This window comes from Colias croceus, chromosome 16, assembly GCF_905220415.1.
Source record: "Colias croceus chromosome 16, ilColCroc2.1".
Taxonomy (NCBI): Eukaryota; Metazoa; Arthropoda; class Insecta; order Lepidoptera; family Pieridae; genus Colias; species Colias croceus.
In genome coordinates this window covers 7,670,830-7,694,432 of record NC_059552.1, presented here as the reverse complement: position 1 = coordinate 7,694,432, position 23,603 = coordinate 7,670,830, and the positions used below count along the sequence as shown (strand labels likewise).

General features: G+C 36.5%; 2 protein-coding genes across 3 annotated transcripts in view; both read left to right on the top strand.

The window, feature by feature from the left end:
* Positions 1 to 3,579: 3,579 nt before the first annotated feature.
* Positions 3,580 to 3,957, top strand: LOC123698715 (steroid receptor seven-up, isoforms B/C-like). Its single transcript, XM_045645467.1, has one exon. It carries the CDS (start codon positions 3,580 to 3,582, stop codon positions 3,955 to 3,957), a length of 378 nt encoding a protein of 125 aa, XP_045501423.1.
* Positions 3,958 to 9,763: 5,806 nt separating this feature from the next.
* LOC123698354 (steroid receptor seven-up, isoforms B/C) overlaps positions 9,764 to 23,603 on the top strand; it is a 70,949-nt gene continuing 57,109 nt past the window's right edge. For both annotated transcript variants that reach the window (XM_045644957.1, XM_045644956.1), the window contains exons 1-2: positions 9,764 to 9,847; positions 22,829 to 22,978. In XM_045644957.1, the coding sequence (XP_045500913.1) occupies positions 22,960 to 22,978 (19 nt within the window). In that variant the 5' untranslated portion in view covers positions 9,764 to 9,847; positions 22,829 to 22,959. The remainder of the gene's footprint in view (positions 9,848 to 22,828; positions 22,979 to 23,603) is intronic.

Sequence of the window (23,603 nt, the reverse complement as noted above, 5' to 3'; positions counted from 1 at the left end):
AGTTTGGTATGTTGTATTATATGTAGTGTAGTAGATAAGAGAATAATCAAGTTATAGGTAGATATCTAATACCTAAATCTGTTTATACTAGTTTTGTACCTAACTATAAATTTCGGGTTTTAGTGACGTCTTATTACCTAACTATCTATAGTTCATAACTGAAGGAACAACTTTGCCGATTTTTGTAGAGTCAATCGTTCACAAAGTATCAATAAAGATAGGTAGGAAAAGATAAGTAGGTAATTAGGTAGCTAGATAAAATAAGAGCATAGGGTTGTCAATTTTGTTTTTATTCTAACTACCTACTCTTAGGGCTGATTTTTAAATCCTTGGTTAAAACTTATTCTTCGAGTAATCAGTAACGTATTGAACTACCATTTCAAAAATGTATTGTAATTGTCCGTATTTGACAGGTTACAGGTGACATTTTAATATGTAGGTACGTGTAATACTTTATTGGATGGATAAAATTTAACCAGGGATTGAAAAATCGGCTCTTAAATCAAAAATAAGATAATTATTTTTGATTTAAGAGCCGATTTTTTATATTCCAAATTCCTAGATGGGTAATAAAGTTACATTCTGCTAAAATATTACATATTACCTACTAGGTACCTAAGACAGGCCGCTAGGAATGTTTAAGATAAAACCTTATATTATAGGTATGTACCTATATGAAACTTTAGGTAGGTAATAACATTACCACCCATCATCACAACTACAGTACTAAGTACACTAGAAAATTAAGATATAGGTGCCTAGTGCCTACGTAGCATAAAAACAGTACAAAATTAAGATATACGTAGCATAATTTCCCCAGTCTGAATCTTGGATGTTTCACCCAGGGGGCGGGTCGACCTGACCGGCCTCACCCCCGCTCTTTCACCTTCCAATTATTAAAAACTTTTCGCTTCAGGAACATGTATTTAGGTTTTTGGAAGATGTTCTTTTGTTTTATTATAAGTAGGTTAGTTGGCATGTCTGAAAGTTCTAGCTGTCATAGACCTACTAGTTGTCCTATTGATTTTATAGTCTTCTTTTAATCATTTATAAATAATTATTGTTAATTATTTTTTAGTTCATGGCATTCACAGGAGGCATTTCCTGAAAGATTCTTTAAATAGGTTGTTAGATATTAATCTGTACCTAATTATAAAAAATGAAATATAAAAATTATGGCTTCTACTGGGTACCTAGTTAGGTAGGTACTTAGATACTTTTTGGTCAGCTATCCCATTATTTTTAACAAACCTACAAACTTGTTTAAGCATTCTTACTAAAAAGTCCAAACTAGATCACATGATAACAGCTACAGCTATTTTTTTGTATAACAAAAGAAATGTTAATTAACATTCAGGACAGTTGCATTGTTTTTTATTTGAAATTCTTCATAATCTTCAATCAAGTAAAGACTGGACATCTCTTATTCCTATAAAATAACTGTTCTAGAGAATTTTTAATAGTAATGTTGTGGTCATTTCTTTTCTAATTGTTTCATGAAGATAATGTTATGATAAAAATGTAATTGCTTCTGTAATGCTTTTGAGATAAGAGGTTATGTAATGTTAAGATTTATCGCGTTATAAAAATAGCCTGAACTTTTGTGTTTTGTAGGTTACCTATAGGTAGATATGTAGGTACCTAATAATTATATGAGATTGTTGTACCTACCTATTAAAATTAATGTGAAGGATACTAAAATTATATTAAATTATTAAAAGAGTATCTTCTAGAGTATCTCTAAGTACCTACCTACCTACCTACCTACAGTCTACAATATATCCTAAGTAGGTAGGTAATCTGTTTTAAGGTTCTAATTAGAATACCTATTTACAATCTTAAAATACAAAAAAGCTCATTTGAACATTTTATGAAGTTTGCTCTCATTTATAGCGTTAATACCTAATTAAATCCAAAACCTACGAAGCAAACCCACTTACCATATTATAAATAACATATCTACCTACCTACAATAACATAGATAATAGGTACCTACAAATACGATGCTCAAGATTTCTTGCTAAAAAAATCTGACTAACCTATACAGTTACTATTTACTATTTAAGTATTTAGTAATCTTTGCCATAATGCCAGGAAATGTAACTACGTATCTATTTATCTAGTAGCTTCGCCTACTAGGTAGGTACCTACCTACCTAGTTTGACTGAGGATAAAAAAATATAGGTAGCCATACTCGGTAGTAGGTACCTAGGTACCTAATCTTATTTTCTCCTCTAACAATCTACCATTCTTCGCAAAAAATAAAACTTTTCACTCACAGAAGTATCAAAATAACATCAATACAAAAGCGTAACACTATTTATTAGTTAGCATTCCGATACGCGGGCGATTGACGCGTGACGTGCGCAGGAGTGGCGAGCCGCGCCACGCCCTACCGCCCAGATCTAGATTGATCTAGCTCATTTACGTATGTTACGGATTTTTTTTTAAGAAAAAAAAAAGATTTAATGGTAGGTTTTTAAGGAGGTACCTATGCAAAATTTGGTTGGTGAAAAAAGTTTTTTTGTAAGTAAGTACCTACCTATGAAAAAAATTGTTAAAGTGTGTAATTTTGTTAATAAGGAGAATGTTTTTTAATTATGTAGGTAGGTACTTATGTTTTTTATGTTAGTTCTTTATCTGTGATTAATTATATTTTACGTAATAAACACAAAGAACATTTGAAGACGTAACATAAATCAAATTTACATTTTTATGCTGTCCGTACAAAATACGGTAGTAATACATATTATTCAAAGGCGAGTGTAAAAACTAGTTGAGTGAAACATCTGTCTGAAGGCTTTGAAGGAAGTTGTATGATAATACGGTATATAGGTAGCTAGCTACGAGACCGCAGAAATATGGACGACGGAAAGTTGATACAAAGTAGGATTTTCAGGTACCGTCAGCAGATAAATGTAGTATTTTATTTAAAATAATTGGTGGCTATTTACCTATGTAAAAATGTTTGATATGATATCATGAGAGTTTATTACTCATTGAAAATATTAACTATGCACATTGTTTGAAATTAAAAAAAATATCCTAAATAAATGAGATTTTAATTTGAAATTGTATGAAAGGCCTACTTAATTGAGGTAAATTAATTACGAATATCCCATGTCAATATATAATTAATAATACCTATTCAGCAGTATAGCAAACAGTTGCTAGATTAATAAAAATTTATATTGCTTAAATATTTTAAAGCCGTTGATATACCTAGGTAAAACTAAGTTAAATAATAAACTAGGTTACTTTCGAAATATTAAAAATGTAAAAGTTTAAAACTTATTACATGATAAATATAAACTATCGATATAAATAAGTAAAAATACAAATAATGAATGAAAAACGAAATAAATAACTAAAACAAACACAATAATTTTAATAGTTACCATTGTTATAACAATACTACAAAACCACAAACTATTGGCAAGCTAATTTCAAACCGTCAAAACATAAAAACAAAATCGGTTGTTCCATTTCGGCGCCGACCGTACCGGCTGAAAGATTTTCCCCCCGAGTGGGGGTTCGGAGGTGGCGGGGCCTTCGCTCTGCCCCCAGGCCACCGGGCCAATGGCGGAGCGGCGCGGCCTGCCACGACCCGCGCTCAGTCGCGACTCAGACGCGACCCTTGACACACGTTTGACGCGCGCGACCGCGTCTCACCCGTCGACCGCAACCGGCATCATCACGCACGGAGCGCTAGTTTACGGAGGGGTCGGTGGCCCGGGCCTGTGCCCTCCGAGAGGCCCCGACCTCCCGCCTCTGGAACTCGGCTTCCGCAGCACTTGGCGCGAAGACGAATTGCTCCCGTCGACACCCGCCAGCCAGGCTGCGTCGACGCAGAGCGGCTCCTCCGCGACGGATAAGGGCCAAAATGTGGAGTGCGTCGTTTGCGGAGACAAGTCCTCGGGGAAGCACTACGGCCAGTTCACTTGTGAGGGTATGTAGGCAGTGACAGTGATGTGCTCAAGTGTTGTGCTCCTGTGTGTTACACCGTGCACGCCCGACCCCTAACCTGTAAACCGTGGGTGACCAAACTAAACAAACTCGCGGTCAAACATCTCCGTCTCCGAGCCTGTAATTACAAAACGGTCGTTAAAACTAATCGATAAATATCATTTACCAGCAATTATCGAGTTAAACGTAACTACTCCCAAATTTACGATCGAATGCTGACTTTAATAACTGTTATCAAACTCTTTATTTATTCAATTAAAAGTTATGGTGAGAGGTTTTCGTTATTGAATCAACAGATAAAACATAAGTATTACCTAACATCTGAACCTTTTTATTGATTTTAAATTATAAGTTTTGTGATTCTAATAAGATACAAGGCGGTACTAAAAAATACGAGATTAAAAAGTTCCAACGAAACTTATCACCAAACTTTAAACCAGTGGCGGATTTACCGCGTAATTAAAAAAGTATTAATCAAGGAAAAACAAACAACCCAATCTTAACCTTAAAAATATCAATTAACTTTTGAACGAAGCTAATTGTGGCAATAACACAAAGTTTTCATAAACTGCCTGCCGCTAAAGATAAGGGGAGCTTCACTTTTATGCAAATAAGTCAATTGAGGAATTTGTTGCCGACGCAAAACAAGTAATTTATTAAAATAAGATAAAATGGATTTTACATACAAATAGCGCTAGCGGTTTCGCCGTGTCGAATGCGTATGAATCAAGAATTGCAATTACAATAATCTTACTATAAGTGTTAGAAATTGTGATTTGAAATGATTATCTTGCGACGTAGTAATATGCGAGACAGCTAAGCTTTTTCTATTAAGTGGTTAAATTACACCTAATTATAAACCTACTTTTTAAAACTTAGTTAGCAGTTTTTAAATTTATTTTCAATTGTTTACCGTATCGTTATGTTTAGGTAGGTAGGTAGGTATTAACTGTTGCCTAAAATACTTACGCATGCAAAAAATAATTAAAAATATAATGATAGAAGTATTCTCATCTTTATGCCTACCTAATAGGTACCTAGGTAATAGGCTATATAGGCTAGGTAGTATTCTGGTACCTTTACAACTGATCGCTAAAAATATTAGAAACATATCAAATCGTACTTACGTGAATTTAAAGAAACAGAGTTCCTTTGAGCGTTGAAAGTGAAACACCTGATTCATTGAATAATTTGAACAAGTTGTTAACCTAAATTGAACACTAAAGTAAATACCTATAGGTAATAACAAATGTCATACTAAAGTAGCAGCTTATCTATTATGCTAAACTGTCACGCAACATTCTAATAACACAGGTAACCGCTTATTAAAGTACTAATTAAAGAAATCCCTCAATATAGTATCTATTTAGACATTGATGCAGGTAATGACCAGTTAGGTTTCAAACGTAATTACCTAAGTGACTGAGATAGCCTTACAGATAAAAAATTGAATGAATCTTGGGAACCTAGTGTCTTTCACTTGTGCGCGCCAATTTAATGACAGTTACTTTTTTAATTAATTTTCCGTGAAACTAAGCTTTGACAACATGATATACCTACTGCCAATATTTAATATTCAACTAATTAAAATTAAGGTTGAAATTGTACGTTATCTCCTATTTATTTCTACTTTTATACGATTTAAAACCCGTTTTAGCTTCACTTGAGAATAAAATTTTTGTAGGTTGGTACCTACCTAGCTACCTAATGAAATGAATGTTTGCACAGACTATTAAACACTAAAGATAGGTAAATTTACAAAATTCTGATTTTAATTCTGGATTTCCAATAAGAAAAATAAATCAATGGACTAGGTAAATAGATAGGTACCTAATATCTTTATTTTTAATATGCGTGAACAACTGAACAATGCAAATATCTGAATTCTGAATGCATGTGTGGTAGTTATTTTAGACTACGTAATTTCTCTAAAGCAATTAAAAAATTACGCAAGCGTAAAATAAGAAAATTCAAAACATGGCACAGTTTCCCGGGTATCTTCCAAATCAACTCGTTTTTAATTAAAAAATAAAAGTTAAATACTTTAATAATTAAATTTATGTTTTTCAATTGTATTAGATGCAAATCTTTATTTTGGTGGTAGCAACATTTTTTAATTGTTTGGACATACCAGATTCGGTGTCCGTCGGAAAGATAATACCGGTGTCACTTATTTTTTAATGTTTTCATAGATAAAAATTAAAAATCCGGAATTAGGTACAACATATTTCAATGAAATTAAAATTTCTGAAATGTTACATAGGTATATCGTAAGTAGGGCTTTAATAATAATTGATCTAGGTACATACTTAGGTACCTATTTTAATTTTTGTTTTATAATTTGAAGCTGGATTTTTGACAGCTAGGTAATAAAATAATTTAGCAAGCATTTTACCACAGAATAGTAACTACCTACCTATAGTAGCTAGCTAACTTTACCCAGAATTGGTAGGTATGTATAATTATATTAATCTTAGATTACATAAACTTAGGCACTCAACTAAAAAAATTACCTAACCCACATGAGGTCTATTATAAAGAACTAGAGAAACCAAAACAACAATTAATTAGGTATTGTATTTACCTGTTTTTATCTAAACAGTGCTTGAATTTAACCCTTCACGTACATGCGGAGATAATTCCTCTTATACCGTATGGTCCCAAAGACCAGCCTTGACCTGTACAGTGCACCACTCACCTTGCATGACCCTATACAGTTGAAAAGTAACAATGTTATAGGTATACCTTATAATATTATGTATTATGTAGGGTGTATTGATCTTTTGGATTCGTGTGTATGAAAACAAATGAAAGAGTGAAAGAAAGTTTTTTTATGTAGGTAAGAATTGAAGAACTTAATCTTAGTATAAACTAACTTAGTATTGTGATTTTTTATAAGCAAAAATACGTAGGTAAGTAATGGTTGATTATTAAAATTTTGTATCAAAAATCGTTTTTTTTTTATTGTTGATTTTTAAGCGTACAGTTTCACATAAAATCATTTAAGTATTTCACATAAATATTTTTTTAGTTTATTTAGGTAATAGATTAGGAATGCGCAATTCATTATGCAAAAATGTTGATAGGTACACTTTTAATACTAATAAAGACAAAGCTTTTAAATGGCGTCAAAACTATTTTATTGTCCGAAAAAACCCGGACATATTATGTACATACATTATTTATTAGGATTACAACAACATTTATCCGATATTTTCGCTACATTTACACACTATGCAAAGTGATATCGACGTGAACTTTACGCTCAAAACTATTTGGTTGTTTGATATTTGGTACGATTATTGAAATGAATTAGTATGATGATGAATTAGCGATGAAATCATATCACATTGCTTGAATACCTACCGAATATTTAATAAATATAAATCGTGTCTTATCTCTAAAGATATTTCTAATAACTAAAAGTATTGCGTTCAATCCGTATGAAATAAAATGTGATCGCTTTTCATTTCGGTTCGTCAGTCATTAATTCCAAAAGAAATTTCGCAAGCGATATCGCTTCAATATCCTGTCTACCGTGAACATAAAACAGGCTACAGGCGCCTCTTTATCTAAAACTGCGGCGAGTTCTTAGCGAGCGAATAAAATCGCTCTTATTTAATAATTTAGAGGAAATTTTACATTTCTTATCACGCGTGGCGCCGTCCGGGTCACGAACTCGGCTATCTTTTCAGTAATATCTCGGAAACTAGTCGATAATTTTGAATAAATTTGTTAGATTCGGTCAATTTAATTCCGTCCAAATTTATTGGCTTATGAATGGTGATCACGGAAAGTTTATTGAATGGCACAATACTGTTTGAATGTTGACTAATGAATTATGGGTGTAATTTTTATTGTTTTATCACCAGGATAAAGTTTGTACAGTCAGTAAGGTGATTGTTATTAAGGCACACATACCTAGACGTCTAGATTTAGATATTGTGAAGTCAAACATAGTTTTTATTTATTTTCTATACTTTATTTCAAACTCAATAATTGTAAATCGTTGCGCTGCATTAGTGATGGTCATAAACTGTTATTTTGATGTCGACAAATCCACTTTATTAACAGGTGGACCTCCCGCTGTTGGAGTTGGGACCTTGTCATTGTAAACACTCGTGAGTCATGATGTGAAATGTACTTAGACCTTTATTGGTGTTGCTTTGACAAGGTTCTGTGAAATGCGCTCCTTTTGACTTAAATGCTCGCGTCCGTGAACGACTATCCCGATTCAGTTGACACCTGAGTTTAGTGATGTGTGACCACGATCGATAATAATTTCATATTTTTATACTTGAAATAAATACAAGAGGTACCATAAAATAAAGGCGTAAATGAGGAATGAGATTTTGTCAATTCACAGTGAGTTTGATTTATGATCGAAAGTTATAATAATATCTAGTATCTACCATAAATACAAAAATAAAATTCTTATATAGGTAAAATAATACGATTTCATAAAATAATATCCACCTAACTGTATATAAAATCCTAAAGAATGTAGGCATTCTCAAAAATGCGATAATATGCTAACGGGCAAAACGTTTTTATTAATCTGATAATACTACATTTCAACGGAATCCGAGCTATCATAGAAGGTTTATATCTTAATACGTTTGAAAGCTTTAACAATAACATGTTATCTTTAGACGCATAAATAGCAGAAAGATATCATCTTTTGATTTGCATGAAAAGTATTTATAATATTCATGTTTTTCACCAAATCTTTCTCTTTATTTTCGTCTGATTGTTATCTTTAGTCTAAATATGTGTTTAACACGATAGAACACAATTTATAAGAGATATTCGATATTATATGTTATGAATTAATCAGCTGATTTGCATGATCTTACTATTTAAAGTATAATATATGAATGTACAAGTATATTATAGTTGTATCTAGTGAAATATTTTCCATTTTTTAATCTTTTATTTGATTTAAACGTAGGTTAGGTACACAACTTTACGTTATAATATAAAAATCTGCATAATTTCTTCGAATAAAAATAATTTCTCCTTGTTCCACCCATAATTTTCTACTTAAAAAAAATAATCATATTTGACATTCATTCTATTAATATTATTTCCACGCTTTCAATCAAATCGCAATAGTTTATACTTTAAAACTCACACAATTTAAAACGGATAAAAGTAAAAACTATCGACATGCGCACATCACTACAACCGGTCACTTTATGGTATGTTTTGTCCCGCAACACCGTGGCAGTTAACCCTATCTTTACGAGCGACTCTAAACATAAGTGTCTCTCGCGACTTATTTATTTTTATCTCATTCCACTTTTTAAATTGAATCCCGGACCGGCGCGTGTGTGGCTCGCCCGACCACTAAACCTGTCAATAAACTTAAATTGTATGAATTAGTGGCTTTAATTCCATGCTTTTTAATACGTTGTTTATGGATAGAAGGGTAATGAATAGGTGCGTTAGCGTTTGTGATTGTCACCTCGTTAAGATGACGTCAGTGTAATACGTCAAGTGAAATGTGTACACGTGTGTGAGATAATTTTGTTGAACGATGAGTCCCGTACTATCTTAAAGCAGTACTTATTCCAGTTTGGGAAGATAGACAGCTATAGATACTAGGTCGTCTAGCGCCATCACTTTCATAAAGTCACGGTATTCCCTGAAATGTTATTTCCTTCAAAATTATTAACGTGACTCTTTCATACCTACTGAAACTTTTAGTCTTTCACACTTTTGCAATTAGGTATACGGACAACTGACAAGCTTTTTGATAAAAGTGTGATCAATTGATGTATGAGCTATAGGTACATATTAAATCTAGGTTGTGCTGTGTGTGGTTCTTTGCTGAAGGAAGGTGCAAGTTGCTTTGTAAATTCGTTTTCAAAAATTAAATGTAAGTATACGGTATACATTTAATTATTAATACATGCAAATAAGTTGTTTAATTGTGGCTTTATACCAAATCGACCTTTGATCGTGTTTTGTTTTTAAATGTAGTATTGTTTCAATACTATAACATATATCTATCATGATATATACCTACTGTGTACCTACTATAGGTATATGCACCTTCGTGGCGTCACATGTATTTGCACATCACTAGCCATACGCCCAGGTTTTACTTGCTTTGAGCAGACTTTTTAGGATAAATTTAAATGTTTAAGATACCTACCATACATACCTAACTAAATCAATTCTTAAACAGTTGACGTAGGGAGACAAAGTTTTTGGTGGATTGGTCACAACTAGTTTATATTATAATAAATTTATTAATTGTACTACCTAGTTAATTATACAAGATATAATGATGTATAACATTGTAATGTAATGACACAAACATTGTAGTGTTTAAGGCTAATTACAAGTATCATACCTACTAAAGAACATAATAGAATGTTTTTTGTTACAACAGGTAATGTTTACAAAAAGCTTGTAATACTACTAATTATACTAATATTATAAGTCCTAAAGATTGTACAATGTAACGATGTTTGATGCTCTTTCACACAAAAATTACTGAAGCGATTTTGCTGAATTTTAGTGTGTAGATAGATTAAGAGTTTGTGAATAAGATGAAAATAATATAGTTAGTTGTAAGTTAATATCAATCAGGTTACACAAGTGATAACTGCGTTAAAAACAACCGACTTCAAACTTGCACTTGCAATATTTACAAATACAGACAAAAATGCTTATAAAATAAAAACTACTGGGCCTATCCGAATAAAATTTTTATGGAACCAATTCGACACCATCCCGCATCGAACAAAAAAAGAATCACGTAAATCGGTTCAGAAACCTCGGAGTAATCGGTGTACGTATTACATAAAAAAAACATACCGGCCGAATTGATAACCTCCTCCTTTTTTTTGAAGTCGGTTAAAAACAATGTATCTAAAGCTAAGTGACATATAATAATTATTGTAGATCTAAATAATTTTTTTTCTTTAATACTACAAAAAAAAACATAAATAGGTACCTATATACCTACCTTAATCTCTTGTTAGGTAGGTAATTATGCCCTTTTTGATAACTTAATTAAATCATATTGATACATATTATTATATACGTGCATAATTACAATTAATGATTCACACAATATGATAAGTATTAAAATAAATTAATAAAAAGATGATCGCTTATAATTACTACACTAATTGGATATTATCGTATTAAAAATAAGAAATCTATAACACTAAGACAGGACCTAGATCATTAAGGCCGACCTGATAAAGGAAATAATGCATCAGGTCGGTGAAATGGTGAGCGCCAGGCTGGATAGTATCAGCGACCGGCTGCTCCCGGAAAAGCGTCTCCGACCTCCGCTAGCAGCGGACCGCTCCGACCGTAGAGCATTAGAGCGGGAAAAAGACCCTGCACCACCCGAGAGCTTCCCTCCACTTCCTGCGGCCAGAATACCCGCATCGAGAAGCAGAGCAGCTCTTGCAAGGACCGAGCCTGTGCCCAGAGCAGCCGAAAGTCATGCAACCACGGGTGCAATACCCTCGCAGGGTGGGTCAAAGAAAAAGGGCGGGGGAAAGAAAAACAGTAACCAGAAAGAGAAGGATAAAGAAGCAAGTGCCAATGCGCCTCCCGGTGCTATCACCTTACAGCAACGATCTGACGAGGGCTGGACCGTTGTAGGGAAGCGCAACAGGAAAAAAAAGAAGCGAAGTGTACAGCCGACCCGGAAGGTTAGAAAGCTCCGGGTTCCCTCTTCGTCTGCGGTGGTGATAGCAATCCAGCCGGGTGCTGAGGACCGTGGAATTAGCTTTGCCTCGGTGCTGAAGGAGGCCAAAGCCAAAATTGATCTAGCGGAAATCGGCATAAGTGCGGTTCGCTTTAAGCGGTCCGCCACTGGTGCTCGCATATTAGAGGTTCCCGGCACCGCTAGCTCGGAGCAAGCCGATGTACTGGCGGTTAAACTGAGGGAGGTCTTAGACAGCGAAGTGGTTAAGGTGTCCAGGCCAGTGAAGTGCGAAGAACTGCGTATCACTGGGTTGGACGACTCAACCTCAGCGGAGGAGGTTGCAGCTGCCGTGTGTCGTGTTGGGGAATGCCCCGCAGAGCAAGTTAAATGCACGGGCTTGCGGGCTGGCCCTAGGGGCATAGTCACGGCCTGGATCAGCTGTCCGGTGGCAGCTGCAAAAAAGATTTCAAAAGCAGGCCGCATTCAAGTTGGATGGACCTCGGCTATGGTGCGTTTGAATGACCCGAAGCCCCTGCGCTGTTTCAAATGTCTAGAGGTGGGGCATGTCCAGGCCCTATGCTCTTCTACAGTGGACCGTAGCAATATCTGCTATCGTTGTGGGGATGTCGGACACAAGGCTGGTCAGTGCACTGCCACTGCCGCACGTTGTGTCCTCTGTGCGGAGGCAAACCGTCCGGCGGATCACCGGCTTGGGAGCCAAGCCTGTAAAACTAAGGCAAAGAAAGGAAAGCAGACGCGTGATGGCTCAAAGGCCCCCTCACTCGCTGCTCCGGCACCCACTGAGGCGCCGACTATTGAGGCAGCGGCTATGGAGACACAATAATGGCTTCACTGCAAATGATCCAGGCGAACCTCAATCACTGTGCCCGTGCGCAGGATCTCCTGTACCAGAGCATGGCAGAGTGGGCTATTGATATGGCGGTGATTTCAGAGCCGTATACTGTGCCCTCACGGACCAATTGTGCAGGAGATCTAGATGGCACAGTCATGCTGATGGCACGGGGTGGAGTTGAGCTCGAGAGGGTGGTGAGGCGTAGAGGCTGTGTGGCGGCTTCGTTTGGTGCTGGCACTGTAGTGGGCGTGTATTTTTCACCCAACCGCCGCCTCTCTGAGTTTGAGCTGTTCCTGGACGAGGTGAAACAGGTGCTTGATCTCGCACATCCCCAACCGGTGCTCTTGGCCGGAGATTTTAATGCCAAATCTGTAGCATGGGGATCTCCAGCGAGCGATGCGCGCGGTGTGGTGCTTGAGGATTGGGCGGCCTCTTTCGGATTGTCCCTCCTTAATCAAGGGTCTGTGCTCACGTGCGTGCGGCGGAGGGGGGGCTCCATCGTCGATCTGACGTTTGCGAGTCCGTCTCTTGCCCGCCGTGTGCGGGACTGGAGAGTTCTGGGGGACGTCGAAACGTTGTCGGACCATAAATACATCCGTTTCGGCCTCGCCTCACACCAGGAGATTCCCGGCCGAGCGATTCCAAGTGAGGGACGACGACCCCGCTGGGCGTTGAGGCGTCTGGATAGGGAGCTGCTGGTTGAAGCCGCTATCGTACAGTCCTGGCTTCCAGTACCGGAGGGAACGGTGGCTGTTGAAGAGGAGGCGGCGTGGCTTGCTGATGCCATGACGCAAGTTTGCGACGCGGCTATGCCTCGCGTTGGAGTGACACCACCCAGGCGGCAAGTTTACTGGTGGTCCGCCGAAATTTCCCAGCTGCGCTCTTCCTGCGTGGCGGCGAGGCGGGCGTACACCAGGTGCCGAAGGAGGAGACATACCGAGGCGGAGGAAGCAGCATTGTATACGTCCTACAGGACCTGCGTTGTTGCCCTTCAGGAAGCCATTACCCGCTCGAAGGGTGAAGCTTGGGACGAGATGATTAGTGGCCTGGATCGGGATGCCTGGGGCCGGCCGTATCAATGGGTGAGGCAAAAGCTCCGCCCATGTGGCCCGCCCCTGACCCAAACACTTGAACCCCGATTTCTCGAGCGAGTAGTGGCGGCATTATTTCCTGATCGGGAGAGACATCCTCCTCCGTCCATGTCGTCAAGGAATATTGCAACACAGGAAGAATCGAATGATGCCGTTGTTCCTTCGGTCACGAAAGAAGAGCTGGAATCGGCTACAGACAGGCTTAAGAGAAAGAAGGTTTCGCCTGGTCCCGACGGTATACCTAGTCGAGCTTGGGCACTTGCGCTACCGATTCTTGGACCCAGGGTTGAGCGCTTATTTTCAGCGTGCGTGGAGCAAGGCCAGTTTCCTGTAAGATGGAAGTCTGGTAACTTGGTATTGCTCAAAAAGGCGGGCCGCCCCAGGGATTTGCCGTCGGCTTATAGGCCGGTTGTTTTACTAGACGAGGTGGGCAAGCTCCTTGAGCGTATTTTGGCGGCTCGCCTCGTCGAACATCTTGAAAGAGTCGGGCCAAATCTCAGCAATTGCCAGTATGGTTTTCGGCGGAGGCGATCTACCCTGGACGCAATCTTATCTTTAAAGACTGTTGCAGTGGATGTGGTCTCCAGAGGCGGAGTACTCTTGGCGGTATCGTTGGATATCGCCAATGCTTTTAATACTTTGCCCTGGACGTGCATTATGGAGGCGCTCCACTACCACCGCGTGCCCATATATATGATACGGATGATACAATCATACCTATCAGAAAGGGCTATATCGTACCTTTCTCGGGATGGGTGGAGACAGAGGCCTATGTCGTGCGGTGTCCCACAGGGTTCGGTGCTAGGACCGCTCCTGTGGAACATCGGCTACGACTGGGTTCTGCGTGGTGAGAATCTCCCAGGAATTGGAGTTGTATGCTACGCCGACGACACGTTGGTGACGGCGCGCGGAAATTGTCTCAATGAGGCAGCCTCATTGGCAACAGCTGGCGTTGATCTAGTGGTGAGTCGTATCCGCCGGCTAGGTCTGAAGGTGGCCTTGGAGAAGTCAGAAGCGCTGTGCTTCCATGGCCCCCGTAGGGCACCAGGGCCTGGTTCCTGTGTACAGGTGGGCGGCGTGTCCATAGAGATCAGTCAGACAATGCGCTATTTAGGAATTGTCTTAGACGGTCGTTGGACGTTTGTGGAGCACTTCCGTCGCCTCGCCCCCCGTCTCGTCGGGGCGGCCGGGGCACTTGGAAGCTTGCTCCCCAATCTTAGGGGGCCTGGGGATGGCTGTCGTCGGCTTTATACCGGTGCCATCCGTTCAATGGCCCTTTACGGTGCGCCCATCTGGGCTGACTCTCTTAATGCCCGGACCAGACCCCTTCTGCGTCGTCCGCAGCGGGTCATGGCATTAAGAATATCGAGGGCATATCGGACTGTCTCTTTTGAGGCAGCCTGCGCACTAGCCGGAACCCCCCCATGGGAACTCGACGCTGCGGTACTTGCAGAGGTGTACTGCCGAATTTCCGGGTCCAGGTCTTTGGGGATGGAACCAAATTCCGATGAGGTGTCGCGCTGGAGGGCCACGGCTCGCGAGCGTCTAATGGAGGAGTGGGCGCGGCGGCTCGAGAACCCTACCGTGGGCGTAAGGACGGTGGAAGCCATCCAGCCGGTCCTTTCAGAGTGGTGCAACAGACGGCATGGGGCTCTCACGTTCCGCTTGACACAGGTGCTGTCTGGACACGGATGTTTCGGGCGATACCTGTGTCGAGTCGCGATTCGGGAGCCAACCATGGCCTGCCATTGGTGTACGAGCGAGGAGGACACTGCGGACCACACGCTGAGTGTGTGTCCTGCGTGGTCCGTGGATAGACAGCGTTTGGTCGCTGCTGTGGGGCCGGATCTCTCGCTACCGTCCGTGGTTCGCGTCATGGTCAGGGACAACAGGTCCTGGGGTGCGGTGGTCGCCTTCTGCGAGGAGGTGATGGCACGAAAGGAGGAGGCGGAGCGGGCTCGTGAGAGGAACCCTCTCGCGGACCCGAGGCGGCGCCTGCGACCTTCAAGGCGACGACGCCGTGTCGCGATCGCTAGCGATCGTGACCTGCCTCCCTAACGATGGGCTCTGGACGATGGGGCGGGGAGTGCTCCATCGTCCGGGGCGATGAGGCGGCAAGAGACGTGTTCCGCTCATGCCACCTCGCAGAGGAATGAGGAGGCGCGTACGCGCGCAGTCGTAGAGTAGAGTACTAACGGAGGTGGGCCCGCTACCGGGCGTCCGCTGCCGTGGTCGTGGACGATTTCAAAGGAGTACCCGCGGCCCCGGTTAACTGCGCGGCTTGACGGAACACAGTGGGGTTTTAGTCGGTAAGAATCCGACATAACCCACGGCTCCTTCCCCGGGGGCCGTGGGTATCTTTCGAAGATTTCCCCACTTTAAAAAAAAAAAAAAAAAAAAAAAAAAAAAAAAAAAAAAAAAAAAAAAAAAAAGGACCTAGATCATTAGGCTCAAACTTCGTTAGGGAGGATAATTTTTCATTTCACTTCTTCTTTTATGCTTCGTATAATGGAACGCTTTAAAGGAATTATGTTTTATTTAATGTGATTTTGATTTCTTAATATCTACCATAAGTGTGTGTCTTTGTAAAATATATATTAAGTAAATCTATACTAATCCTATTGGCTAATAGAAATATATTAATATACTAATCTATACTAATATTATAAAGCTGAAGAGTTTGTTTGTTGTTTGTTTGAACGCGCTAATCTCAGGAACTACCGGTCTGATTTGAAAAACTCTTGTGGTGTTAGATAGATCACTTATCGAGGAAGGCTATAGGTTAAATATCATCACGCTAAGACCAACAGGAGCGGAGCAATGCGGGTAAAACCGCGGGGATAAGGACACTATAATAAAGGTTCACTCTACTTAATTCAGTATTTTGTTTTCTAACATAAAATACTACAATGTAACTGTGAATTTTCATATAAATATCTTGCCTATATTCAAGAATAAATAATATACATATTTTCTGACTTCCATACCTACTTATACATATTTATTATCTATATCAACTTCAAAAGTCCATTGTTCACACACAACATTGATAAGAAAAGGGAACAAAATCTTAATTACTTTCTCAGTCGGTTATAAATTAATAATTACAGGCCATCTCCATACGGGCTAATGATTTTCAGTACATTGTGATTGATGAAGCGATCGCCGCTCAATTGATTTCCATCTAATTCAATTTCTAAATTCATTTCTTAATAGATTTTAGTAACATGTTCTGGGGCCGTATGACTTCTTATTTCCAGACAGTTTACGCCGTGAACTGAATGGCAAATTCATATATTATACCATAATTAAGCAATGTTGGTTATTGCGATCATAATATGAATTTGCCAGTCAGTTCAATTCTCGGCGTAAACTGTCTGGAAATAAGAAGTCATACGGCCCCTGTACTTATATTATTTCATGTAGTTTATCTATAAAATATATGACATACATTTTTAGTATAATATTCCTTATTCTATTGGTTAATACGACTAGGTATAGGTATTTTTTAAAGATTTATAGATAATAGCAAGTATATAAAAATTTATAAAAATCTTTGTTGACACGAATGCGTGAAAACATAGCAGACAGACAGATATTTATATCCGCATATTATGTTGTAATGTTTTATGGATTACGACTCAGTAGGTATAAAACTTTGTAACAAAAACCTAAATATTTCTTAAAAAAAAATTAAAAAATTGTTGAAAATATTCGTCTATTATTTGGCTAAATATAAATACATAAAAAGTACTTACCGGTCGTTGACCCATGATTAAAATATGTTGACAATATTTTCAAGCATCACGATATATTATTATAATCACATTAAATTAAGAATGTTAACGCCTAAAGCAAAATGGTGATTCATAAAACATTTTATAAGTATAAGTGGGTATTTACTATTGGCTGTCGTAGTTATAAATTTTAATAACGATCATGCATAAATTAATTTTTAACAGGCAAATTACTTTGGATAGAAGATTAAAAAGTTACAGAGCAGGCAAAGACATTTCAAATAAAAAAAAAATCGTATGGAATTTCGTGAATGTAGTTACAGCCTTATTTTAATTTTTTTAATTCTTCGAAGTGTTGCCAGTTACGATTATGATGATGATGACTCTAAGATGATACCTATCTATGATGAAAATAAAGATAAAAAATATCACCAAGATGTATTGCTATTTGAACAGTTTAAAAGGCTATGGACAATGGAAGGGTCTTTAGTGCTTTTGTAGTAACTCAAAAATATTACATAAATAGGCCTCGTCGTGAACACTAAAGGTTTAATGGTTTAATAGGCCATATTTCAAGGTAACAAATTATAGTTGCAATAAAAAGTCAACCTTGCGTTTATATACAACCTGTTTACAATAAATGCATGATATTTAAAATTAATTGTACATTATTAGTACCTAAGTCTTGGTGCTAGTATTGGAATGGTATTAATATTGGTTTTGGTTTGACTATTATTAATTAAGAGTGTGTTAGGTATACCTAGTATCTAGGTAATTCGCCAGGTACGTGCAAAATTATTTTGTTGTAAAATTAATAGATTTTTTGTATATTTTATGCTTTTACTACCTATCTTCTGAGTTCGTACAAAACAGTTAGATAACTTTAATTCTTGAAGTCAGTGTACTTACCTACTCTAAGCTTTCAATTCATGTTTATTTTTTATTAATACAATCCAGCTGAATACCTTATTTCTTAGAAATAAGGTATTCAGCTGGATTTAGTTACTTACCTATGTGATTGACGGAACAGTTTTCTGTTTAATTATAAATAATATTATTTATGGGCAAATATTTCTCAAATCCAATTCAAATACCTGCCTATATACTTATCATTATTAATGATTATCAATAAATACTAAATTTTCTTGCACTTCTATACAACTAAACATAATTCATATAGTTCCGTGTGCGCCATGTTTTCATTTGAAATCGCAATGTCAATGCACCGGTTATCATGCGCGCGCAATTTGAGAGATATTTCCCAGCGATTGCGGTAATTGGGAACCGCGTTGTTCTCGTGCTAACGCGGGATGCTTTTTAGTCTGTGGGCGAATTGTAGTTTCTAATTTTAAATCAATCGATTTTTTTAATGTTGGTAAATAAAGACGTGGATCTGAGGTTCTGAAGGTCTTAATGATACGAGGTTTTAAATCGAAAATTGTAATTAATACTTATTAAATTAGAAAGAAATAATAATATTAATTACGATTATTATATTTTTATTTTTTTTACCACATATTGGTATCAAAGCTGGCAACTATCTTATAAAAAAAAGCAAATGTCAACATTCCAATTTTAAATTTTCTTTTCTATTTTATCCCGCGTTTTCAGTGAAGATACAAAAGTCGAAGCATAAAGCATAGACGTAGTAACTATTTAGTAATCTGTGATACAAGTGCGCCTACACGATTATCAGAATACGTGGTTAACGGTACGTTGCATCCAAAATGTGGAACCTAGCGCTCCTAGCTTCTTGGAAATGCGATTATAGAGCTTATTCGAATAATGTTTATGTTATCTGTCTTTCCGCTTTATGGAGACTGTCAGTCTGTGGAATGGAATGGATATTTTTGTAACGAATTAGTATTTTTGTAAAAGTAAATATCGTCCATGTAATATTGTGTTTTAAGTAAAATATTATCTAAAAAGTGCGCTATAGGTATAAGGTAAGTATCACATATCGATATGTTAACTATATTTTTGGTAGGGCCATTATTTTTTCAATTTAATACATAGCTAATATTTAAAAGTGAGATTATAGGATAGATCTTATTAACTATAGATAGTTAGATACTAGATAGGTTCGTAGTCTCAGTTTTTCGAATGAACTATTTTGTCGCTTCATAAAATAAGGGAATAGTATTCCGACATAAATCCTGATTTAAACAGTCAATAACTATGCATTTCTTGTTAACTTTAAATACAGTTAAGTTTGAAGCGATGTGGCAATGTCGGGCCATAATCTAATATAGATTATCATGTAATTTGAATATTTTAATAAGAAAGTATTTAACTATGTTCACACTCGCGTGCCTTGATATCATTAATATCTATCTTATTATGTAATGTCTTTATTTGAAATATGTTTAAATTTTTCGTCTTCGTGTTGGACGGTTTAAAATGGCTGACTTTTATGAATAGTAATTATTTGTAAGACAGTAGTTATTTTATGTGTGTAAGTAAAGAAACTAGTGATCGAATTTTGATAAAGTTTTTTCTATAGAATGATACCTACGACTGGTGGAAAATGTTAACTTAATTGGAATGTTATTGTTTTTGCTTTCACTTATTTTATCAATTGCTTAGAAAGTATTTAAACGTAGGATATAAAAAAAATTATTACTATTGAGGATAAATAAAGATGTTTTATAATTTCCAAATAAATTTCAGACTCGTCGAAATATATCAAAACTTTTACTAATTAATATTGATCATGTTGTAAACGTTATTTATAGTATACGAATTGGCACAACTAAAATTTATTATCATTATTTAAATTTTAGTTTTACATTTTATTTGTTTATTTTGTGCCACTATCAGTATAATTCTTATTTATAATCTGTGCGCAAATATTCGAAATTTCTATAACATATAAATAAAACTTTATTGGCCGTCATTTTTTTCATATAATATAAAGGTATTTATGTGCATAAATTAAAATTTTAACAAGAATTTTTCTTCCATTCATCGATAATTTATAATAAAACGCTAATATAAAATCAATTAACATACGTTAATCGCATCAAAAAAAGCTTAATAAAGTCTTATTGTGCTATTTAGCTATCTATAACACACATTTCTTTGGCGCCATTCATGATTTTTCTAATGCAAATACAAATAAAATAGATAACGCAAGTCTCGCTTGTTTTACTTTGGTTCCGTACAATAAATCAAAGAAAACTCATTGCAATTTTAATTTAAATATGCTTTAAAATAAAATTCACACAATACAAGGTAAATAATAGTTTGCAGACGTACCCTAGAACGTTTATAAAAATAATGTCACAAAGTTCTCTACGTCTCGAAGCCAACACATTTCAGAATTTAAAATTTATCCTATCTACTCATAGAAAAAACAAATCATCACTATTCACTATAATACATAGTTAATAAGTCACGACTAAACAAACATTCTTACAATATTTAAAGAGGAACTCCAAAAGCAAATATATTCATGAGGTACCATCTCATTAAGATTTTCTACCTCTCGTATACCTCCATACAAATGGTCGAATTATCGATATTGGGTAGTCGTGATTTATTCGATTATGTTAATACAATTAAATAACACTTAAGATATAACAAGGCGAGCTAACATGTTAGAACTACTGATTTAAAAAGAATTCCGATCCGCCCACGCTGTTTTCGTAATGTATGTGACACTAGGCTTATTTATCTAGACTAGAAGTTTATTTTAAACTAATAATCGCAAGAGAAAAGAAAAAAAGCTACAAGTTTTGGCCTAGCATTATAAGAATTTACCCACCAAAGAGCTTTGATAGTGTGGACGAAAGTACTTGAAAATATTTGATAGTTATTTGCACAACCTTTAGAGCTTAACCTTTGTTCCTATTTAATTTTAAAAATTAAAATCAAACATAAAACATAGATACAAAAAACATAGTTTCAGGTAAATATGAATACGATTTTTCAGTCAATAGTAAGTTACAATTTTAATTATTTTAATTTTATTTTATTGGAATTTTTGTCGCACAATCTCTACGACTACATGTATCTTATAATTGGAGTATTTACAACTTGAATAATCATTTTAATAACAGCTATCAGTTAACTCTATGAATAAATAAATAAATTGATAATTACCAGATTTTTATAACATTATTCACTACTAGCCGCGCCGCGCGGTTTCACCCGCGTGGCCGCGTCCTGACTCCTGTTGGTCTTATAGCGTGATGATATATATATAGCCTTCCTCGATAAATGGGCTATCTAACACCGAAATAATTTTTCAAATCGGACCAGTAGTTCCTGAGATTAGCGCGTTCAAACAAACTCTTCAGCTTTTTAACCGACTTCAAAAAAAAAGGAGGAGGTTATCAATTCGGCCGGTATATTTTTTTTTTTTTTTTTTTTATGTATGTACACCGATTACTCCGAGGTTTCTGAACCGATTTACGTGATTCTTTTTTTGTTCGATGCAGGATGGTGTCGAATTGGTCCCATAAAAATTTTATTCGGCTAGCCCCAGTAGTTTTTATTTTATGAGCATTTTTGTCTGTACTCGATGACTTAATTGGAATGTAGCAAGTAACTTTGATTCACTTCCCGGTAACCGATTGAGCTGAAATTTTGTATAAGTGTGTAAATTGGATAGCGATGAAACATTATCATGACATAGAGCTGATTTGATGATGGAATCGGAAGGTGGCCATAGGAACTCAGTAATATATTGACTCAACTTTATCGAGTTTGGGCTCGTTTGATTCGTGTTGAAAATTACACTAAAAAGTATTAAATAAAATTAACTGCGTTAAAAACAACCGACTTCAAAAACGAAAAAGTAAAAAATAAAAAAGATTTGATATTATTAATTACTACATATTATTTAGATGTGCTATTTATTAAATAGGTTTGATGTCAATTAACTGCGTTAAAAACAACCGACTTCAAAAACGAAAAAGTAAAAAATAAAAAAGATTTGATATTATTAATTACTACATATTATTTAGATGTGCTATTTATTAAATAGGTTTGAAGTCGTTGCCAAACACTAAGCACTTAGTATTAAGCCCGTGCACCGACATCAAACCTATTTAATAAATAGCACATCTAAATAATATGTAGTAATTAATAATATCAAATCTTTTTTATTTTTTACTTTTTCGTTTTTGAAGTCGGTTGTTTTTAACGCAGTTAATTTTATTAATATTAGTATAGATTTTTCTATCAGGTTCATCATTAGCCTTTGTCCAACTTATAAAGATTTCTGATTTTTTTTATCTAAATAAAAACTTACGGATTATAGCAGAGTGTGTGTTTATTTCATTTAATTATTCGATACTAGCGGCTTCGGCTTTGTCTTAAACCAATAAATTATATCCAAAAACCTTCCTGTTGATAAAAACTGCATCAAAATCCGTTGTGTAGTTTAACAGATCTAAACTATACAGACACGCGGGAAGCGACTTTGTTTCATATCTTGTAGTGATGACAAAGTACAACTACCCGGAACATAGTTATTTACAGCCTTATTTCCTTCCAGGTTGCAAGTCCTTCTTCAAGCGGTCTGTCAGGCGGAACCTGACGTACTCCTGTAGGGGCAATCGGAACTGTCCCATCGACCAGCACCATAGGAACCAGTGCCAGTACTGTAGACTGCGAAAATGCCTCAAGATGGGCATGAGGAGAGAAGGTAGGTGGATATGTGTGTGCATTTGATGAAGTAGTTAGCTGTTAGTATGTAGTAGTGAATTGAGATATAATGTTTGAAGATTGTCATGACTATTTGATACTGTGTTTGATACCATTGTAATTGTAGTGGCCTTACCACGTATTTATTATAGAAGATACTTTATTTCTGAATATACTTAAATAATGACATTAACATCGATAATAATAGAGATATTAAAGGGTAAGGCAGTAAGTCACAAAATGCCTATGGTAGCTATTTTGTTGATTAAGTAGTAACTTCAACATCAACAATTACTATGATAGGTTAAGAATTTATTTAATTAATGAGTGCTTAGTTGAGTTAATTTACTGCTAATAACTTTATTAAAAGCGAGGAAAATAGCTTGAACTTCAACTATTATGCCAAAACTATCAAATCTAATAATACCTTAAATATCTAACAAATATTATTAAAACATTAACACGCTAAAAATTGCCCCATTGTTACAAACCGTTAAAAAACTAACATATTTCACTAAAGGACATTTAAAACATGTGTTATTAAACATTTTCTCTTTGTCCGCCGGTACATAACGTTACTATGTAAGTACTAAGTAATAAGTATTAAGTTGTATAATATTTTTATT